The 24,649-nt window shown below is 39.2% G+C and overlaps 1 protein-coding gene across 1 annotated transcript; it reads right to left on the reverse strand.

The window, feature by feature from the left end:
* Positions 1-12,471: 12,471 nt before the first annotated feature.
* On the reverse strand, positions 12,472-16,168 carry LOC118403477 (zinc finger protein 678-like). The gene is made up of 3 exons (XM_035802200.1): positions 16,088-16,168; positions 14,412-15,016; positions 12,472-12,479 (listed from the first exon to the last, which is right to left on the reverse strand). Exons 2-3 carry the CDS (start codon positions 15,001-15,003, stop codon positions 12,472-12,474), a joined length of 600 nt encoding a protein of 199 aa, XP_035658093.1. The 5' UTR covers positions 15,004-15,016; positions 16,088-16,168.
* Between the last annotated feature and the right edge of the window lie 8,481 nt (positions 16,169-24,649).

Genomic DNA, 24,649 nt, shown 5'->3' on the forward strand with positions numbered 1-24,649 from the left:
TGGGGCCACAACTGAAACAATTATTGCCGTATAACAACCTGTACAGACCCTGGCGAATCAGCCCCGCCTACTGTAAGCTCCTCACAATCTAGCATTTGGCTGCGAAATTAGAATAGACGATTCACAAAGTACTAATAATCTAAAACAAAACGACAAATATATTCTATCTGTGACTATAAGAACCCATACATGCCAGTTGTTCCATATTGCGATCGATTTGATTTTGGAAAGAGACAAACCTCGGGACAATGATTTCGATCTTTTCTTACTACAGTAAATCCAGGCAACAGTATAAAATCTAAGTGAGGTACACCAGCGATATGTGTCAGTAATCTATCAGAAATATAGATTCAAACTGTAGATTTTCGTGCCAATTATATTTGTAGCAGGTCTGGAGCCAATTGCGAATAAAATTGTGGTCCCACGATGTACGTATGTTTGCTAATGTCTATTGTCAATGCTTTACAAATATCTATATTTATTGTATATCAATACAAGTCGGCACGTCCTGGTGTGCAAGTATAGTTTCAGCTTCCGCCTCTGACTGTTTTGTTTGAACTTCAAACAATCGTTCTGAAATACCTGGAAAATATACAAACTTCTGAAATGCTCTACGTTTTGTAGTTTAACTATAAAATGTTCTACGATAGTTGATATAGTTGGGTTTTGCCGCATTTATTGTTAATCGGATATCATGGACATATGATAAGTTAAGTATCTGCTTTTGGTCTAGTCTCCAAGCAAGTAGGTTTGGAAAATTGCATAATTCCATAAATCTTCAAATTTTAAAATTTTGCTCAATTCTTCCTAGAAAATAAGATTACCTTTGGAATATTGTCAAGAAGTGATATATGATCCCTCCGTTGTTTAATGGAACAATCCTTATAATATCACTTATATTTTCACATTCCAGTCATGCTCTAGGCTTTGCCTGTATCTGCACAGCGTTATGCTAGATAATCCTAGGATTTCATACCAGTAAAAACTAATAAAGTGTCGATGAGCCCCTTGAGTATTTGTTCAAGGCTCTAGGCACTGGGTATGTTTGGTTTGTACCATGAATATTGATGATTAATGGTAATGTGATGACAAATAGGCTACGAGTATAAATAACACGAATGCGGTGAAATATGTCAAACGTAATTTTGCAATTAAGTAAGGGGATTCGGGGTTCGAACTGCGTATGCGCAGAGAAATGCATTGTGGGTGATATGTCATAGGTCAAGGCCTCTGAGGCATAAAAAAACGCCTTTGGACATTGTTATGCAAATAGAGACAATTTTTTAAAGAAAAGTTCACATGTAAAGGAACTTCGAATTCAACACATACTGCCCACAATACATTTTACTGAACATGCGTAGTTGTGTGAAAATGCTACTGTATTGTTTACTTCACTAGGGACGGGGGGCATTTCATTCAAACCCGAGTATTAGATCTACACGTATATTATTTTGTCTTTGTGCTGTATATATTCATGTACAGTATGTACAATTAGCTGCAGCTGCTCTCCACTAGACTATTACTAGCAAAGTAACCTGAACTACCTATTGTTGACTTCATTTCACATTTTATGCTATGTTTTTAGCAACCAAACACGTTTGGAAGACATTCCATTATTATACGCTCAAAAGTAGTTACCCAAGCAACTGGATATGGTTTCGGAAACGGTCAGACGTTTCAACTGCTATCCAGCAGTTTTCGTCAGTGACACTGAAGAGATCTTTTTGCCCATGTTGTATAATAACAAGTTGCTTGAGTAACTAATTTTTGGCGTATCTTATTACTTGGATGTCTAACCTACATCGACGCATTCAATTATTAGATGCACGCATTTTTTTGGACTATGTATTGCAATTTCATGTAAGTACAAGCTGCGAATGCCATCAACTAGACTGCTACTAGCCTTGGGTATTGTAAAGCAAGTTAAAACCATTTGCCTCTACAGCCATCATTCATTCAGAACGTCTGCGACCCCATGTCACGTAGGAAAGCTCATGATACGGTGGACTCTAGCTAATATTACATCTCCTCTCTGATCTGTGTCTGTATTCAAGTGCGCCAGCATATGGAGTCTGATATTTGAGCCCTCGCTAAACACAACACCTAGTGAGAAATAACATTTATTTCATGAACGATAACACACCCAGGATATTTTATGTTTTTCACCTACGCCAACTTATCTTTGTGATACTAACAAACAAGGATCCAAAGCTTTTTCTTAGTCAATGTGTCGGATGCACGAATTGTAACACAAAGACCCCCCCTCCCTCCAAACTTATTCTCTTATATAGTAGTAGCCCAATGTGTTCTTCTGCTGCAGTTGTCTGGACTGCGGTGGTCTGCAGCTGCAATCTTTCTTCAACTCTCCACTTTGTCTTGTCCATCGTGAGCTTCCTTACCTCTTAACTCAAGTAGTTTTCTCCTCCTAATCTTATATCTACACACAGATATGCATGTGTTAGGATGATGTTCCGTTTATACCTCCTTTATTTCAAGTCAACCTATTGGTCTTAAGTACACGGATCAAATTTAAAAACTTTTGCTTCTTCTCGGGGATCAACAACGAGAGAACTGTATTTTACATGATCTTCTTTGCGATCTCTGCGAACAATCTTTTCTGATCGCAATCTTTTCCGTAACATATACTTTAAGCCAGGTTGATTAGATTGTATGGATGACATCCTCTGGGAACCCTAAAACTGATGCGAGGCCAAATGGCCAAAAAATAGTGAAATCAAAGAGGTCAGACAGGTTCAACTGATACAATACGCAATATCGTACTTTCTATTCTTCAAACATTCTCTTTTATGTCTTCTTCTTAAACCCTGAAATTGAAGTTGGTATTCTGTGAAATTACTATAATGTTTCCCCCATATATTTCCTTTCTTTTCAATCTGCAGTATATGTTAATTTTGCTATTTTACCACTGCCTTTACGATTCAAAGTATGGTTGAACATATTAAAGTAAATAGGCGCATTGCGATCCATATAATCAAATCAACATGGCCACAAGATGAGAAAAAACGAACCAACAAGCAACATATTTCAACAATTTGCATTCAACACGTTTGGAAGTTAAAGATTCGCTTTGACGGCTGTAACCATACATTATTCATATAATGTGAAGCCCCTGTAAAGTGTATGTACGTATGCGAGCCACGTTATGTCTAAGAAATTTGCGCACATCAATACCAGTCTTTCAAGTCCGCGCCACAACGCAGACGTAAATGCTTTAAAAGTAAACGTGGTCGGACTTCCTTCCCGCTTTCTTTGAAGAAAATAAGAGTCGTCTCTGCCGAGGAACTTCAGTACAAAGGGCGTAATTATAGTTCCTAAAGATAAGTTAGCCGTTTTCTATATAATGTTATAGCTTTGGGAGTAGGCACTGACGCAGATATGGTTACTTCCAATTCATCAAGTTGCAAGGTGCAGAGATTGCGTTATCTATGGATACTAACAGCATTTTACACAATGTTCTTGCTATCAAAAGGGAAATTTGCCAAAGTGATACTACAGACGCTGTGATACTATAAAGCTAAAGGAATGTCCCTGTAGCTCAACTGGTAGCAGCCTCACTGTTGATCTTCTGGTTCCAACTAGTTGGTAACTGGAAGAATCTGGTTCAATCTCGGATAGGATATTTACGTTGGGGATGCATCCGTCTTTTGTAAGGGACGTGAAATGGGGGTCATTTGTGTTCAAAGTGGTGCTTTGAGCACATTTAAGGGAAATGTCCAGCAACCCATTTCTGTAAAAATAAAACCCTGCTACTAAATCAGGAAGGAAACTTGCTAATCTATTTGTCACTATAGGTACCACACGGAATAGCATATGCCGTAAAAAAATTCGCATACACCTCACAATGCTTTTTTTCTTACGTAACTTTTCACTTCGCTTTTGTACTATCCTTTTAGTCATAATGACTAAGTTCAACGCCAAACCATTCACCGAGATGACACTGGACGGATTTTTCCAAGGCAATTTAGAAGGTGTTCAGTGTACGCCGCCACAAAGGCGTTGGAGAAAATTGCCCCTGTTAAGTGTTCTTACACAAGCCGGGGTGAAACAAGGTCTCAAAAGATGCACATACATCTTTGCCTGCAATGGAGGCAGAATTTTGGTACAGCTAACGTATCGGCGCTACCGTTTGGCTCGTAGAAATTTTGTTGCCATGCATTTATCATGTGAATTTCACGTGACACCAAGGACGTGTTGTTGAAATTGACTACGCAATATCATTTGTCAAACCACGTCAAACAAGCGTTTAGACAAACATCGCAACTTTTAACAACTTTTGTAAAGAGCTTTTAAAGGAAACATATGAATATTAATTCTGGTGAATGTTATTCAGTGAAAGAAGGAGAAGGGCCCTAATGGGTGATAATGGGTCCCCGTAGAATAATTCTTCATTTTACACCTACCTCGGTATAAACATACAATATATGCTCGCACAGCGTTAAAGAGCCTTAGAGGCGTAAGAGTACAAACCATACAATATCCTTTTTAGAAGACCTGATGTTTCTTCTAAATGATTACATCCGTGGCTCTGCCCACACTTTTCTCAAACAAATTAAGTTTTAAAAAACTAATAACTGTCTGCTATACTACGATACCACTGGGATTAGAATAAAGGACCTAAAGTCCTTTCCAAGCTGCATTGCGTTATACAACTGTTGAAATTCAAGGAACGATTCTAGTTGCCCCATGCTTAACATATCTGAACTACTTCAACTTGTGGGAGTAGGTATTTTCTTTGTGTAATGTGCTACTCAGTATTCAGCACTAAGGACAGGGTCTGTAAGAACACTGGGTCTTTACACAACGTCTCTAGACGGGTAGGTATAAAGACCTGCACTATCATACAATTGAATTACTGAACAGACAGGGGCTAAATCTATTAGTGAGCAAAAATACCAGTGAATAGGACAATGTAATGACTTTATTCAGTCGAATTAAGTCTTTCGGATTCCCTCAACGAAACAGTTTTGAAAGAAAGATGAATTAGCTATCACTATTTTCTATTTCAAGTAGACATATGTTTCAGTCGTACGTCCACACAATTATGTATGATCATGTCGGGGAAACATGTGGTTTTGTTACATTTTCTTCAAAGAAAACCGCGTGGCACAGTGGTGTTGTGTTCGCCTCGTGACCGAGAGGTTGCGGGATCGAATCCGCCTGCCGTGCTGCCGATCTTGTGCCCTTGGGAAAGGCACTTTACACGACTTTCCTCACTTTACTCAAGTGAAAATGAGTCGTCCCTCGGATATGACGATAAATGGCGGTCCCGTGTCTGGGGAGAGCCATACCAGGCACGTTAAAGAGCCCGCCACATGTGCGATTGGGCGGTGTGAGCGGTTCAAAACCTACAGTACCTTGGCCGCACCTGGGACAATTACTGTCGTATTGAGGTCACATGAGTGGCGCCGAATGGCAGCTCGCTCCAGACCCTTGCGATTTAGCCCCGCCTATTGTAAGCTCCTCGCAATTCAGCCCATGGCTGCAAAGAGTGAATAGTCGGCCCACCCAATAACAATAATAATAATAAAGAAATAAGTCTAATGACCTGATAAAACACCTGTCATCATACCTACAAATAAAGTAGCAGCCGGCGTTTAGGGGTATTAATGTAGCAGGTGGCAGGACTGAGATAGAGGGGCTGGTCATCGATATTTACGAATGTGTTGAATAAGATTTAACCGAACAATAGTTTGTTAGGTAAAGCATGTAAAGGCAAATATTATGCATTTACTCGCGACTGTTACTTTTTTTTTCTTTCTGAAACGTCGACAGCTGGTTTTCAGGGTAATCTGTCTCTTTAATAAACCATAAGAAGTCAAAGCTTATGCCCGATTACCTTTGTTTGTATATTTCTAATCTCACAATTTAATCAGATCCTTTGTTTTAATTAGGCGCAGCATGCGGTATATTAGATTAGAATTGGAATGCTTGATAGAATTTAATACACCACACAATTTCTTCAAGTACCAAATTCCAACAAAAGAAAAATAAATCAGCAAAAAGATTCAAAGACATCAAAGCAATATCATTAGGTGGACAGTAGAAAAATACAAACAAGAGCTATTTTTATCACATAAACACCATGGCCAATGGCATGTTGAGAAAAAAGACACTTGAAACCAGAAGTTCTAATGCAGTACCTAAGAAGCTTGCTAGGAAGCCAAAAACCTAGTAATTTCTTGAATAGAACAATACCAAACCACGTATCAAATTCCATGACAATACTACATTTTTGTTTTCTTGAGTTATAATGTTCATCTTCATACAGTCAAGCACACAAGGATGCAAAATGAAAATGAACCAAGGTAATAAAAACGCAATGGATAGATAAAAGAAGCTCTATTCATATTCCAATCTTTCTTTAATGTTATACTTTCAAAAATATTATCAAAGACCCCTATAATATTGTAAATTAACCTCCGTTCTACAAACAAAAAACTTGCCAGAACATGTGCACTTTTTGTTAATCTTTATGTAAAAGGCACGCATTGAGCACACAGCACAGTATACCATATGTACCTATAAAATCCAGTCAACGGTTGAACTATTTCAAATCTTCGTGGGTAGAAAAATACCATGAAGATTACCAGCTTAAAATTCCACAGCTTAGTATGTTTGCATGATTGCTCACGAAGGCTGAATCCAACCGCGTCTTGGAACACAAAATTTGAAACGTGTTTGTGAATAAGGACACGCTGCAAACCAGTGCCTGATAAATGGTCGAGGCAAAGCCAGTGCACGAGTAAGTAATGACTTTGTAAAGTGCCTATATACCACTTTGAGATAGAATAAATTGTTGCAATGTGTAGCTATGTACTCTCTGACAAGTATGGTTGTTTGCTGTGAGTTATTACGTGGAGAGGGTATCAATAATAGTGTTTGTTTTTTCCTTTTAATGCCAGCCCCGCATGTTGCTTGCATGTGTCAAATAACAACCCTACTGTACAGGCCTGCGATATGTCCTTCTCTCTGCGTTAGCGCTTGCCAGCCGTCAGCAACTAATCACGATGCTGCCCATGGTCAACAGGTAACGTTATAGTAATGATTGACGTATACATGAGACTTGTTTATTTCAACGATTTGAGTTTTGTTACAACATAAGGGAAAGTTTGGCCATAAATATTCTTTCGATCTCACCGATCTTCATCTCATGTTTCATTCACTGCGTGGCATGGCTTTCCGGAAACTAGAAATACAATGACGTCAGGTGTGAATCAAAGGTGATAAAAAGACTGATTTGATGTGAATCTTTTAGTAAACGTGCGCATGCTGTTAGCCTCTACTATCAATTTCTGTCCGTTTATTCTGCCTATTTATTTATTTATTCATTGGTTTGGCTGCACCGAACACACAGCCAGGGCTGCCCAACTAGCCTATGGCTATTACAAAGGGCTAGCCCTGCTGACAAACACATAGACAATACATAAAAAGAACATTTATATATACATGCATTATATATATTCTGCCTATCGCATGCTCTAGTTATCAACCGAGTGCTTTATTGATCCAGAGGAATTTAATTTTCTTTTCTTGGTTGCCAATCTTTGCCATTGTCCGCCCAAGACTTCCAAGACAAAAAAATCACAACTTCGATGACCTCATCCAATTACTTGAAATCAATTCCAATTACTTCTCGAGTTTCTTTTTTATTCAGGACTTTACAGTGAGTAGTTCCAGACGCATAAATTGTATTTCTTCCAGGTCAAAACAAGTGGTAAAAGGCTGTATCTTGAAAACAAGTTTCAGGACTTGGATTTTCGATAGCTGCCCCGAAAAAAAAGTTGATCAGTATGTAGGAATTTCTTGTTTTAAGTTAGTTTTTTCGTGATTTCGGCCTAAGCTATTTACCATACTGGCATACACAGTTAAAAGAAAAAAAAAATTGTAAGCTATAAAACTGAAATGCAACAGAACATTGGTATTTACACTGTTTGAACCTTTCAAATCATTTTTCTGTAAGCAGCAATAATATACAAGTCTGTCTTAACCCTATTCAGACTGGGGGGGGGGGGGCTTTTGAGGCCTAACAATATATTTTTCACATTTATTTGCTATATTACTGCTATTTTGTTACATAAATAAAATATTATATTATTTAGCATATCTTTCATAATTATATATGTATAAATTATGCTAATTTGATGACGTCATCTGCCCAAAATCCAAGATGGCGGACCGTATGGCCAGATCAAGAAAAACAAGCTTATTATCCCTTAAAATTTGTAACTACCTGGTATTTTTTCATCAAAAACCATCTAAATGAATGAATTTAGTCTATTTCCATTGCCCTTTGTGATTAGTTGTTGCAAAAAAATTAATTTCAAAAATTCAAGTTGGTGGATATAATATGGCGGAGCCCAACTCGCATCTTAGATGAGCATGACGTCATTTTATGACGTCATTTTGACGTCATTGATGTTGCTATTGGCAACGAAAGTCTTTATAACCATTATTGTTCTGTTATCTGCACTTGTTGTTACATTTTTGTAGCATAACTTGAAGTTTTCTGAGAATACCCTTTTTTCATGGGTCCGGCCAATATAATCAAATTGATGACGTCATAATTACGTCATTTTACGTTAACGTAACGTCAAACGTCAAATACTCGTTAGATATTATGCTGATATTATGTCCTGGTGGCCCTATGGCGCGTCGTGTTAGAGTTATAGGACTTAGAAGTGGAGGGCCTCAAAAGAACCCCCCCCCCCGGTCCAGGGATGACCAAAAAAGCCCGGTCTGAATATGGTTAAACTCCATCCCTCAGATCGAAAATTTATGTTCCTTGGCAGCGATCGCTTTGGCAGGATTTTACTATGGCCTTTCGGGTATTTGGAAATGTACCCAAAAATAAAGAATTAAGACAACTGGAAGACTTATCAAACTTTTTATTATTATTAAACTTATAACTTAAGAATATATACAGTTGAGTTCTGTTCAAAACTTTTTATAGCACATGATTGACCAGTCATAGTAACCTTCTGTTATTGCTAAGGCTGACCTCTGACCTCGTGAAAGCATGCACATCAAGTGAGTGACATCCATCAAGATTTCCGTTGACAGGTCTGTAGCTGTTGGTAGATTTTCTAATGGACAATCTGACGGTGTGTCTTCAGCGCTAGCTGCAACTGTCAATCTTCGAAGCCTATCTTTTGGGAACTTATTTCCGAGGTGCAAATCTTGGCATCTGGATTGACAACTCAAGATGCGATTACGGTTTCATATCATTTTCTAAACCTCATTTAGATGCCGTCAGCAGAATCTGAACTGGGAAAGAAGCCAAATTGGTAAGTTTTATCACCTATGGCCATGTTGATTTGATTATATGGATTGCGTCCTCTAGGAATCCTAAAACTGATGCGAGCTTGCGAAGAACGTTTAACAGAAAAACTTGCTTCATGTTGAAACAAATCTTAGTGGTCAGAAAGGTTGGACAAGCGACCAGACACACAGATTATGGTTAAATTAACAATAGATTCCCAATGTTTCATCTTTCACATCATTTTCATTGGCTTTGGAATAGACTTACTACATCTTCTCCGTCTTTTGATACTGCAGCTGTGGCATTTATGTTTTAATCAATTTGTAGCTTAATTTAGAAACAGTGGACAATTGGTATGCTTTTAGATAATAGAATCAAATCAACATGACCTATATTTACGCCAAAGAAAGATAAACATACAAGTAATAACTTAAAGATAAGCTAGAAAACTTCAAACTTAAATTCTGAAAATCCTGATACTTTTTATCATCTTGTATCTTATGTTTTTACTTTTTTACCCACTCTCATTGGAGTCTGCAGGGGATGCCATCCATAAAATTTACTCGCTGTAACCTAACCTTCAATTTTCAGAACTCTACGTTCGCGACGTGCTGTCTTGTGTTTTGATAAGTATCGTCTCCAATTCTCTGGATCTTATCTGTCGTGCCTTTGCCCTTCTTAGATCCTCTCTCTCCAACCCTTGAGGCTTAGTGCCAGATGGGGTTTGTCATGTTTCTATATAAGAAGACGCAGGGGCTCATTATGGGCTCTCATGGGGGCTTTGTAGGGATAAAACTCCTAATAATACCCAAAGGGGATCATTACTGATACCCTAAGGTCCTCCATGTCGTGTTTGCGGTGGGTTCTGGTACACACGCTAAGTCTCAGACGTCAGAGTATAAGAACGTGGTATTGACAATCTCCAGGCGTTACCTAAAATCACCTGCTGTAAGTCACTAGGGAGTATATAAATTACCTAGGTCATGCAGCTTTCAAGGGACGTGTGAACTTCTAGTTATTTCGAAATTTTTCGAAAACACTTGCGTGTGATTTTTCTTACTTTCTTTCTCCAGTTTGAAGTTTAGTTTAGTTAGTTGTAAGGTTCCCTGGTTACGAAGCAGCCACATATTTTTTGGCCAAAGACCTAGAGGCTCTTGGTTCGGATACCCTAACAGGCTCTGATGTTGGGAAAGGCACTGAACACGGATTTTCTCACTTCGCTCAGGTGAAAATGAGTACCATGCTTCGTCTAGGGAAGTCTAACGGACGTCTTGTTCTCGCGTTAAGCGACATGAAAGTTGGCCCACCGCCATTCCCCCCACCGTCTTGATGGGGTTAACGTTATTTCTACCAAAGATCGCTGCGTCAAAAGACACGAAGTTAAAGTTGCATCTTAACTACGGTTTACGTTCTATATATATTACGTTCTAGGCACTTTACACGACTTCCCTCACTTAACTCAGGTGTAAATGAGTATCTAGCCGCGGCTATAGCTAGTGGCGTTGTGTGACCTTGGTGGGGCTTTGTGGCCGAGACAGACCTTAGGGGCATGTTCGGGCATGAGCGGCACCCGCCATGGCACGCGGGTCGGGGGTAGGAGGAACCCTTACATCCTTGGTTGGAAGTCCTCTTAGGAGACGGATACTCCAAACAACAAAGCTGCATCTGCTGGAGCCGCCTCACACGTTGCATACAGTTGCCCCTGTGAAACTCAGTGCTCCAGTAGACGAGAGGGTGGAGAAGGAATTGCACACCCCTCCTTCACCATAAAAAGTCATGTGCAGGTCATGCAGGCAAACAGGCAAAAAGCCTGTCTGCCTCCTCATCTGTCCGATCGACAGAAGAACCACGTGCACAAAAAAACGTTCTATATGTAGCAGCATATTCCTTCTCCCTAAGTCAGAAACATCAATATTGATACCAGTTTAGCTACTCACCAAGAGTGAGGACTAACTCACTTGATAAGGGAATCAGGGGTTACGAAGGCTGCTCGGGATATCCCCGATTCCATTTAAACCGAAATACCTTTTCATCACACAAGGATGGACATCTATACTCTTTGCGTTAAGTGCACTGGGTTAACCCTATCCAGACTTGGGGGGGGGGGGGCTAAAAGTGCCTGCGCCGACTTTGACCTCCTATAGCTCCCAAACGGCTTGTGCTAGAACAATCAAACTTAGTGAGTTTTCTTAAAATATTGTTGGCAACAATTTGAAAAAAATTGGGTGAGTTTATGATTTTTCTGAAAAGCAAATTTTACAAAAATCACTAGTTTTGGTTTAAACTATGGGATTTTCAGATTTTCAGATTTTCTTGCTAAACTAAACTTCTTTTCTTATATCTTCAATATCCAACACATCTTAGTTAAACATTTATGATTAAATATTCATAAATTATGCTAATGAGATGACGTAATTGGTCAAAATCTAAGATGGCCGACAATGTCATGATTTAAAGTATAACAAGCTTATTTTCACTCAGATTTCATCACTACGTGGTATTTTCTTACAGAAAACATTCATGTGAACGTTTTCAATCCATTTCCATGGGGTTTTAGCGTTATATGTTGAAAAAAATGTATCTTGAAAAATTTAAGGTTCATAATCCAAGATGGCGGATAGCTAAACTACAGATGACGTCATTCTATGACAACAGAAGTCTTATAACACTAAAATATTAGTAAGAAACCTTTATTGGTAACTTTTTGAGTAAGTATCCTATGAGAAACAAAATATTGCCGACTGTAACATAGCTACATAGGGATGTCGTCATCTGTGCTTTTTGACCAATTTAGATCTACTATTTTTCCCGCGGCACGTGAATCTATGATAGAGGCTACTATTTTATATATGCTGAGTCACATAGAAGAAAAAAGACACCATTCTATGGAAAAAAGACAACTTGTCAAAGAGCAATGCCGTGTTTTAATTTATTGACGAAGATGGATTACGAAAATTGTACAAACCTATAGCAGCCTACTGCTCACCAGTATAGGCAAATACTACTTAGCAACACCTTGATATACGTATACAGGTAAATATTTGCTACAGCTGATACTAGCCGCTTAGGTATTTTTACAGTCGGTAAAATATAAAAGGACAATTGGACCTTTAGCAGCTTAGATCTAAGCGGCCAAAACAAAGTTACTGTTATAACTAAGTGTAACATGATTATGAACATTTAACAAATCTCTAGCAGACTACAATGTAAACATTTAGAATTGTTTAGCAACACCTTGATGCAGACACAATTAACATGTCTCTATCAGATACTAAACACTTAAGTACATTTACAACCGTACGTTTCTCAAATACAAAGTGACAATTAGAACTTGGAAGCGAAGAAAACACGGCTATAACTAAGTGCTATATTACGTTAAATGAACGGTGATGGTCTGGCCATTTTTTTTTAAATCGGTCGCTTTTACACACTACTTCTAGTTCTAATCAACGAAATATGGTTCATGCCACAATATACTATAATATAATCCAGTGATGGTTACGCGAGTTAGCGTTATTTTGCTACAGCCAAACACTTAAGATATGATTATGATACGATGAAGTCTCGTGAAATTTTTGCCAACAATATTCTAGTTGGCGCATGCCTCAACCCCCCCCCCCCCCAAACAAAGACAAAAAATAACATTATAACATTTATCGAAGAAACATAGATACCGAATTATAACAGAAGCAGAATTTGCATTCACAATAAGCTTTGGTTCTGTAACTACTGAACCATATGACACAATTTTCATTCAGGCTTTGATAGGCTTTCACCAGCGCGATCTATGAGGCCGAGTGTGTACAAGCCCCTACCTCAACATAATATGACTACTGTCTCTTACCAGTGTGAGTCCGAATGTGTCTCTTTAGATTTGACAGCGTAGTGAACCGCTTGCTGCACTTCATACAAATTTTTTAAACCTTGTGCGATATTTTCTATTACACAGTTCATCTGCTTACATGTTGAAGACTGAAATATGTATGTAACATGTTATCCATTGTCCTCGAAACTGACTAAAATATGTATTGTTTAATCAACTGAAACATGTATGTACTTATTGTACATTGAAGCTGGAAATAAACAACAACACAACAAATAAAGGTGTTAAAGAAAAAAAAAAACATGACCGTCGTCTTATTCTCCAAGCGGTCGCGAGATATCAAGAAAGAGTACAAGAGAAATATCCCGATAAAAACGACAACAAAAACGTCAAAAAAACAGCTGGAGCCTAACTTCTGCTCCGTAGTTAGTACTCACCAAGACACGCTGATGCTCCAAAGTACTACAGGGTGTTTTCACGGCTTCAGGGTCGGTTTTGCCAAGACTCAGAGCTGCCAAGACGGGTTCATATAGTGGCTGAGTGGGGGGGGGGGGGTATAAAAGGTTTGGTAGGTTTCACCTGATTGCTTAACAAAGGAGAGTGCATAGTCAATGTCCCTTGTGATGATTTGCATAACGAGAGATTTAGACAACATGTTCACGAAAAGGCCAATTCGTGATACAGTCACGTTCGCGTTAGCCAGTCAATATAGTTAGGAAATTTTACCAGTAAACACAAGCAAGAAACGCAAGAAAAGCGTTGAGTCGTCTTCAAAAGTGAAAATGGTGGGCAAGCTCAATGATATGGTTACTCCATTGGTGAAAGGTCAAAGTGTAATTCCTGGTTGCCCCAGTCGAACAAAAATATGGCCGGAATGTAGAATGAATTAGAGTCTTGTTGAGGATTATGTTTGCCCTTAACTTTTGTGGTTTTTATTTTACTGAACTATAGCTAGCTACATGCTGTTATGTAATTCTTGACTTCACAGAGACTATAATGGCAGTCTACCTTAACTAGTATGAGTCCGCGCGTGTTTCTTCAGATGAGCTGACCGACGAAAGCATTTGTTACATTTTTCACATATGTACGGTCTCTCACCGGTGTGAGTCCGTATGTGGTCCTTTAGATGAGCTAGCTGACGAAAGCATTTGTCGCATGTTTCACATCTGTACGGTTTGTCACTAGTGTGAGTCCGCATGTGTGTCCGCAGATTGACTAGTTGACTGAACTGCTTATTACACTGTTCACAAATGTGCGGCTTTTCACCTGTGTGTGTTCTCATATGCATCTTCAGATGACTCAGCTGACTGAACTGTTTGCTACACTCGTCGCACTTGTATGGCTTTTCACCAGTATGAGACCATATGTGTTTCTTCAGATGTCCCATCTCACCGAACTGCCTGCTGCACGCCTCGCACTTGTAGGGTTTCTCTCCCGTGTGGGTTCGCATGTGTACCTTCAGAGGGGATAGCTGTCTGAAACGTTTGAGACAATATTTACAAAGGTACGGTTTCTCACCTGTGTGAGTTCGTACGTGTTCCCGTAGCTGACTCAGTTGTATGAACTGCCTTCGGCACTTCTCACAAATATAGGGTTTCTCGCCTGTGTGTGTCCGCATGTGTGTCTTTAGATGACTCTTCCGACTGAACCGCCTGTTGCATTCCTCACATCTGTACGGTTTCTCACCTGTGTGAGTCCGCATGTGTGCCTTTAGATGACCCAGTCGACCAAACTGCTTGCTGCATTTCTCACACCTGTGCTGCTTCTTCACTTTGCTAGACTTGTTGTCATAGTTTTCACTGTCAACAACCTTGTACTGTTGATCGATATAGGTGGAAGATTCTCCCAACTTGTCCGACTTTTCATTTGCGTACTGCATGGCTTCAGCTATGCTTCCCATGAAGAGCTAATAGCTGTGTAGAAAAGACAGAGACGGCATTTTTTAACGAGTTTGCTCAGTGCAAGTAAATTGACCACTTTTGGACAGCTAACAACGCTCACTGTAGCAGCTTCTCTCCTCCCTAAGTCAGAAACATCGAGCTTCGGCAAGTTCGACTAACTTACTCAATAGGCGAAGCAGGGGTTTATAATACAGGGCTGCTCGGGAAATTCCCGAACCCATATAGCCGGAATGGTTTTGATCCAATCACACCGAGAAGATACCTTACTGTTTTCGATAAGTGTGGTGGGGTCTTTTACGTACTTGGGCCGTGGCTCTCCAAATAAACACGGGACCTGCATTTAACGTCCTATCTGAAGGATGGCCCCAGCCGAAGCTAGGTATTCATTTTCACCTGTGTAGTGAGTGAACTGTGAAGTCCTTCGTCATTCTAACCTTAGGCCATATTGATTTGATTATATAGATGACATCCTCTTTAAACCCCAAAACTGATGCGAGCGTGCGAATAAAAAAAGTTTGGCCAAAATTAGATGTTACCTTTATCATGAAATCGAAGTGATCAAAACCTCTGGGTTATAGACCAAGCACCATGCCGTTACACCACATGACCTTTAATTGGGACACTAAACAGAGACCCTGGATCTTTTGTGATCTCTGTATGCACCCAGGACCTACTTGTTCACTGTCCCTTAAACTGTGTCCTTTTTTATATATAGTGTTGAGCTGTCCCATGAACGGTGTTACCATGTTGTCTGCTAACAACGCCCCTATTTCAGTATTTTAAACTGTAGCACTGAACCAACTTTATTTGGTCATACGTGTACATTTGGTTGCTTTAGCCAGTTTTGACAGCTTTCTCAGCCCACCTTTACCTCGTCTTCTGATATTGTTTGCAACTTACGGCACATACTAACCGCTTTGCGCTGCTTTGTGCGGATGGCAGTACGGTAGATTTTTTTTTCTATTTAGAAACAATGAACAAATTATCCCATTGAGTGTCGTAAAGGGACTCTTGGATAATCTTGCTGCCGTATTAGCATAAAAAGTCATTAATACGATAAGTTAGTAAAAAAAATGCACTTACCGAAATACACTGATGCAGTATATTCACGGTAACACAGATGCTCACGGCTGTAGTGTTTGTATCGACGGAAACAGACTACTGTAATTAGGAGGGTGACCGGATAGAACCGGTTCGGTAGGTTTTGCAGAGAGCAAAGGATAGCACCATGTTACATATGATTAGGCCACAGCAAGTAAATCTTATGCATTACATCCTCTGCGGACTGCAAAAACAATGTGTGGTCGTGGTACTGTCACAGTGTCGCGTTAGCGTCAGCCAGTCAATATATATAAAGAAATCATAGCAGCACTGAAGCAACATGATAAGATCATAAATAGTAACACTCAAACAAGAAAGACAACAAAATATATTGTGTCATGATTTATTTTTTAAGAAACTGATGCGTTTACAGCACATGAACCTATAGCTAGCAAAATCTATATTATCACTAATAAGTATCAAGAGCCACTTTAAAAAACTAAAGCCTTGTGCATTTACAGTGATTAGTGAAGTATAAAGTGACAATAACGACTTCAGTAATTGATACAGGGAAAGTGCTGAGGCAAAAAGCTTTAGACCTTGCATGACGCCTATAACTAGGGCCGTGTACTTAACTACTGGTACCTTTAAAATTGTTTAGGCACAGGTCTGTTTATTTGAAATGCAATAGATATTAAAAAAAAAACTTACAAAGTCTCTAGCATGTCATTTAAGTGCTGTTACCGAAATAGAAAATTTGTGAAGAATATGCAGAAGCTTGATTGAATTATAGTGCAAATCTTATAGTGCAACTTAATCAAAACGTTAGTACAATATTTACAGAGATAAATAAAATTAGTGACAGTTAAAACTTCAGTTGATATAAAACAATAACATAAAAAAAATGAATTACATAAAACATCTACTTTGTAACAAGGTAACTGCTACACTTCTCGTGAATGCTTTTTACCGGTTTAACGAATAAACAATCTTACCATGTTACTATATCTGTCACTACAGGTACTGTCACAGCACGAAAACGAATATTTAAGCCTACTTTCCGAAATACTTAAATGTAGCCTAAAGGTGGGAAAATATTTCCGCAGAGTTTATGGTATCGTAAAGACCACGGAAACCATGGTTTTACATTTCCGGAACCTTTCCGTAATCGTTAAGGCAAATTAAATACATGTGATATCTTTACATAACCTTTAAGCATCCTTATATGTGCCGTATAGATGAAACGGGTATTGCTTATGTCCAAAAAACATCTACAGGCTTTGAACCGACAATATGTTCACATACAATCAGTTAAACTTCGCCTTTTTTTACTTTCGTAGTTCTCGATTAAAAGTGGAAAAAAACATATAGGAGATAATATCTTTTCATTGCCTTTCCGTTACATTTCATCTCATTTTTCATACTCCTATTAGTATAGGTCTATGGAGACGTCCTCCATCTTATGTATAGGTACAAAAAAGATCAGAATGGTAGCGTTTATCTTTATTTTAAGAAGAGGCATTGCTTTTGCCAAATTAAGAGTATTTTCCGCTCAATATACCACATGCGCCTTTCACTAAAGCACCGGCTTTGAACCATGAATAGTGTTAGCGTGTTTAGTTTAACTAAGAAAAGAAAATCTCAGGGCCTCCCGTGAAAAACCTACATATAACAGATACAACCTTTCCGACGTCATTCCGTTACATTTGAGCTGACTTTACATACAAGGGGGGAGGTTTAAGCAAACCTCCCCCCCTTTATGTATAGGTGGAAAAAAGATGTCGGAAAGGTAGCGTTTATCAAAATTCTAAGAAGAGGCATTGGTTTTCCCAAATGACGAGTATTTTCTGCTCAATATATACCACATGCGCCTTTCACTAAAATAGTTGCTTCAAATGAGCGCACCTGATGTGTTATTTTAGCGTGTTCAGTTTCACTAAGAAAAGAAAATCTCCTCCCGTGAGAAACCTACATATAACAGATACAATCTTTCCGACGTCATTCCGTTACATTTGAGCTGACTTTACATACAAGGGGGGAGGTTTAAGCAAACCTGCTCCCTTTTATGTATAGGTGAAAAAAAGATGTCGGAAAGATAGCGTTTATCATAATTCTAAGAAGAGGCATTGACTTTCCCAAATGACGAGTATTTTCTGCTCAATATATACCACATGCACATTCACTAAAATAGTGGCTTCAAATGAGCGCTCCTGATGTGTTATTTTAGCGTGTTCAGTTTCACTAAGAAAAGAAAATCTCCTCCCGTGTGAAACCTAATTTCCCAAGGGCACAAAATCGGTGGTATGACAAAATTCGAACCCAGAATCTTTATGTTCTTGGCCTAACCCCTTCCCGTTATATCACACGACCCCACAAATCCAAGTCTTTCTTATAGAACTAAGTCTAGTAATGGGCATCTTTAAATCTTGTTTTGCAGAACCCATGAAAGTACCGGTAACTTGCTGACTTATGGAGCACTTTCTGTTGACCTTTTCTCAATTGATCTCTTCTGTCTCCACATTTTAGCTTAAAAGGAAATGCAGCGACGTAAAAGCCTGTAGCATTTACTGAAATACATGTGGAAAAGTCACACGAGTCAATCTTGGAACAGCGATCTATTGACTTGTCGAGTGGTTTCCAACTATATGGCCTCCTTCGTCCAATATTGACCATGGTAGAATCCTAATTGATATCAACCCTACAGCGTCGACTGTGGCTAAACAGTTCTATACGAAAATGACAGTCTCTGCCACATAGAGCACATATGTAAGCTGAATCAAGTATGTTGCAGAGGTCTTTTCGAAGGATCCGCTTTTCGTCTGTCATGCGCATCAGTCTGGTTTCTCCTGATTTTAGCTGCCTGAACGGTGTGCATCTCCGGAGCCCCAGCTGGATTTGCCATTTGCAAGGTCCTTCCAGTGCTCTGTCTCAATACCAAGATCTCAGTGTGCACAGCATTTTTATGTACTCAGAGGGACCTCTGAGTGTTTCAGAGGGACCTCTGAGTGTTTCAGAGGGACCTCTGAGTGTTTCAGAGGGACCTCTGAGTGTTTCAGAGGGACCTGAGAGAGAGAGAGAGAGAACTGGTTTATTTATTTAAACTCACAATGTCATGTACAAGATTATAGTCCGAGGACTAAATTGCCTCGTACATTGTACAGGAGAGGCTGGCGCTTAGGACTAAAACAATGGAATGTCCTGCCTAAGTGGATTAACATACTTATCACAATTTCCACTAAACTTTACAATTTAAAATTGTGGGTCTACACACCATCAAGTAAATATATACACCTCTGAGTGTTCTCCTAAGTATATAAAACTGAGGACCTCTAAGTGTTCTGTTAAGTATATGAAACCTGCACAAGACTAAAGAAAGAGAAAGAAAGTAAGGAATTAGAGGTAAATACTAATTAAAGAAAGATAGAAAGAAGGAGATGAGAAATGAACGAAATAAAAGAAAAAAGACGGAGGAAGATGGAGGAAAATCAGTGATAATGGAAAAAAAGAAGGAAGAAAGGAAAGGCAAAAAAAGTTAGCAAAACAGATTGAAGGAAGGGAGTAATGAGAGGTAGGAAGAGAGAAAGATGGAAGGAAGGATGGAAAGAATGAATGAATGAATGAATTGGGAATGAAAGGCAGAAAACTGGTTAAGAAACAGATAAGCAAGAAATTCTAATGAGGGAGGGTGAAGGGAGGTAAAAAAAAGATAGAGGGATAGAGGGAATCAGGAAAGAAAAAAAAAACAGATTGAAGAGTGGTATTATCTGCTACATGCTCTTCTCACTCCTCCATGTTCCTTTTACGAACCTCGTGCTAAATCCTAGATAATGCCGCTACAACGGCTTTTACGGCTCAGGACTTAGAACTCATCACGACAACCATCCCGAAATAGCTTTCCTCATGATGCGAACGTGATGTTCTAGCAAGTTCGTAAAGGCAGACGAGAGAAAGGCTGATGATTTACATGTTTGTATGATACCGACTGTAGTCTAGCCTGGTTACCAAACCCCAGCCGGATCTCAAGTATCTATCGTGCATGCAGGGGTCTGGCCGGATGGGATAGGAACTCTTCTCAATTTTGCCCCTTATAGTGGGCAAAAAAACTCCAGTAATAGAACAACACAGGATCAGCAGGAGGTAATTACACCCCTGCCATGATTGGTTAAAGACCCCCAACTGTACTTTTTGAATCCATAACGTAGCTGATTCGCTACTGTGTTAGCCTGCTGACCAACTGTGGTGTGTTGTAGCTGGCTACCTTTGATGAGAGTGGTCATCAATCCTATGTACTCCTCCCCCTGATCAAGGGCTTTCGAGAACCTTTCTACAGCCATCCTGCCAGACCCCAACACGAAAGATATATCTTGAGGTTGGGGTATGGAATCCAGGCTAACTGTAGTCATGAGGCTTGTTCGTGATGTCATAACTTTATCTCCTGGATTAGTACAGTTATTTAGAGAGTCTATTTTGTCGGGCTCTCTCGTCAGTACTCTATGCATGTTGCATTGTCAAGTTGCTTATACTATTTAGGGAAACGGTATAGCGAGCAACAGTAATGATGACTGTACGTAATCATGAGGTTCGCACGTGATGTCATAACTATATCCCCTGGATTAGAGAAGCTTTTTGGAGTGCCCATCGTGTTGGACTATCTTGTCAGTGCTCTATGTATAATATGTAGTTCGAGGCATATTGTATTGTCAAGTTGTTACTATTTAGGGAAACGGTAAAGCAAGCAACAGTGGTGATGATTTACATGTTTGTGTGATACCGACTGTCGTCATGAGTTTCGCTTGTGATGTCATAACTATATCCCCTGGATTAGTACAACTTTTTGGAGTGTCCATCGTGTTGGACTATCTCGTCAGTGCTCTATCTATGTAATATATAGTTCAAGGCATATTGCATTGTCAAGTTGTTACTACTAGTATTTAGGGTGGCAGTATAGGGAGCAACAGTGATGATGATTTACATGTCTGTGTGATACCGACTGTAGTCATGAGGTTCGCTTGTGATGTCATAACTATATCCCCTGGATTACGGAAGCTTTTTGGAGTGCCCATCGTGTTGGGATATCTCTTTAGTACGCTATCTATAATATATAGTTCGAGGCATATTGCATTGTCAAGTTGTTGCTATTCAGGGAAGCAGTATAGGGAGCAATAGTGATGATGATTTACGTGTTTCTGTGATACCGACTGTAGTCATGAGGTTCGCTTGTGATGTCATAACTATATCCCCTGGATTAGAGAAGTTTTTTTGGGGTGTCCATCGTGTTGGGCTATCTCGTCAGTGCTCTATCTATATAATATATAGTTCGAGGCATATTGCATTGTCAAGTTGTTACTATTTAGGGAGGCAGTATAGGGAGCAACAGTGATGATGATTTACATGTTTGTGTGATACCGAATGTAGTCATGAGGTTCGCTTGTGATGTCATAACTATATCCCCTGGATTAGAGAAGCTTTTTGGGGTGTCCATCGTGTTGGACTATCTCGTCAATGCTCTATCTATAATATGTAGTGCGAGGCATATTGCATTGTCAAGTTGTTACTATTTAGGGAAACGGTATAGCGAGCAACAGTGATGATGATTTACATATTTATGTGATACCGAATGTAGTCATGAGGTTCGCTTGAGATGTCATAACTATATCCCCTGGATTAGAGAAGCTTTTTGGGGTGTCCATCGTGTTGGACTATCTCGTCAATGCTCTATCTATAATATGTAGTGCGAGGCATATTGCATTGTCAAGTTGTTACTATTTAGGGAAACGGTATAGCGAGCAATAGTAATGATGACTGTACATAGTCATGAGGTTCACTTGTGATGTCATAACTATATCCCCTGGATTATGGAAGCTTTTTGGAGTATCCATCGTGTTGGACTATCTCGTCAGTACTCTATCTATATGATATTTAGTTCGAAACATATTGCATTGTCAAGTTGTTACTATTTAGGGAGGCAGTATAGGGAGCAACAGTGATGATAATTTACATATTTATATGATACCGACTGTAGTCATGGGTTTCGCCCGTGATGTCATAACTATATCCCCTGGATTAGAGAAGCTTTTTGGGGTGTCCATCGTGTTGGACTCTCTCGTCAGTGCTCTATCTATATAATATGTAGTGCGAGGCATATTGCATTGTCAAGTTGTTACTATTTAGGGAAACTGTATAGCGAGCAACGGTGATAATGCAACAGTGTAGATTTGTGTGTTTGAGGCAAATGTGCAAGTATTCTATTTAGCTATATTATAGGAAAGTTCCCTCGCTTTGAATATATGTCTAGTGTTGAAAAATTCATTTTTCTTATGAGCTTTAATCAAACGACATTATACAAACACATCTCAAGCTACATATTTAACATAACTAAGAAACGAGAAGAAGCCGAACAAATTTATTAGAATAGTTTTAGAATTTATGTTTTAGATTAGTCTTAGAAACCATGTTTACTGCATTACTACCCTTTGTATCTATATGCCTGTACTTAGCCCGATAGGGCATGAATGTGCAATAAATTTAAAGGCTATTACACACATTACACATTATACAGAGATCATAGAGAACGTTACATAATATATCTGTACGAGCAATGGAACCCCACAAGGGGCTTTCAATGCCCTTTTTCTTTGACAGACAAAAATATATCTTTAGACCCAGATGTATCTAGGATGTTAAAAACCGAGAGATCACGATTTTGATTTCTGACACTCATAGATAGACGTTCTGGCCTTGGTAAAGGCTCTTAACACAACTTTAGTCACTCCACCCTTGTGTAAAAAAGGAAACCTGAATTTGATTGTTGAGACAATAGCCGTGGAAGTAGGGGGCTCGGCTCTCTCTCTCTCTCTCTCTCTCTCTCTCTCTCTCTCTCTCTCTCTCTCTCTCTCTCTCTCTCTCTCTCTCTCTCTCTCTCTCTCTCTCTCTCTCTCTCTCTCTCTCTCTCTCTCTCTTTCTATTTATCTCTCTACTAACTAACGCACAATTGTCAAATTTTTAATATATACAAAAATACTAACAAGGAACCTACCACACATTGTGAAATTGTAAATCTGTAGATTTGATGCAAATGAACACTTATGTTACATAAAACAGAGTACTAGGGATCGTTACATTATTTCTGCACGAGCGATGGATCCCACAACAGGCTTTTAACGCCCTTTTTCGATAGTTTTGTTATATAAAATATATACATTTAGAAACAGATATATCGATATTTTTAGCCGTCAAGTGGCTGAGTGGCTAGAAAGGAGACAGAGAGGTCACGATTTCGATATCTGACACTCTTAGATAGACGATTTGGCCTTGGGGATCGAAGGCACTCTCCTCACCCCACTGTGACAATGTGACTACTTTTATCATATCCCTGAGAGCAATTGAACTTCAGAAGAGGGTTTTCAATGTCCTTGTTCAGCTATTTTAGTCTTAGAAAACTTAAAGGACCATGAATGTCAATATTCATCAGTAACTAAGTAGTGTGTGTATCGAGTAGATAGTGACCATAGCCGACTACATAATAGACAATGGCTATAGTCGACTACATAATATCTAGAATTAAACCATATATTATCATTATTTTAACTATCATTTATCATGCCCATGAGTTATCACAAACATGTGGCTATAGAGTCTAGGTAATAAATCCCACAAGCCCAAATCTGAAAATCCCATCTTTCAGCTGCACAATATGTATGTGCCAACTTGTCGCTATCATGAAATCGATCTAGTCCTCCGTTATATAACGTCGAATACATAAAGGTGTGTGTTACCTAGTCATCCGTTATATAACGTCGAATACATAAAGGTGTGTATTACCTATGTGTTAAACGTCGTCGTGTTTTAGAAAGAAGCGCGCAGTAAACGAATATTCCTTATGGATGTTTTTCAAAGCTCGCCCAGAAGGCTTGATTTGACAACTGACAAGGATAGGATTAACATCTTCCTATCTCATACCCACTGGCTGAATGTATCAAATGACAATAACGGCCTGGTATCAGTCATTCTCGCTGAGTTAAGCTCCGGTCACTGTGGCTACCAATCTATTTTTTATTTGTATTTTGCAAGTTTAAAAACTCCAAGGGCCCGGCCGTGCCACAAAATAGCTTGGTAGCCACATGGTGTGCCACGGGGCCACATAGGGATCACGCCCGAAATTGCAGAAAGAAAATCAGTCCGTACACTACCAAGAGGCCCCCTTTATATAACTGGACCGTAGCTATAGCTTTGACCAACCGTCAGCCAATAAGATACGCCTTACTGTTTTGGGGAGGAAATGTTACCAACCAATCACGTTGTCTCTTGAGTATAGGCAGCGACATGATTGGTTGGTGACGGCTGGCAAACGCTAACTCAACGAGAAGGACAGATTGCACACTGGTTTTCCAGGGCTTTTTTACTATATACAAAGCTAGTGGGCCTAGCATGAGAGGGTGGGATGATTTCAAATTTTCAAGGAATTGGAATACATACAGTTTTGAGTTGTATTTAACATTGAAAAAAAAATACTGAACGTCGATGTTATCCGCATGATGGAAATATGCACATCCTATTAAGAAACCCCACTCCCATCGGACGTAGGTAGAATTGATAGATAATTAT

This window comes from Branchiostoma floridae, chromosome 16, assembly GCF_000003815.2.
Source record: "Branchiostoma floridae strain S238N-H82 chromosome 16, Bfl_VNyyK, whole genome shotgun sequence".
Lineage (NCBI taxonomy): Eukaryota > Metazoa > Chordata > Leptocardii > Amphioxiformes > Branchiostomatidae > Branchiostoma > Branchiostoma floridae.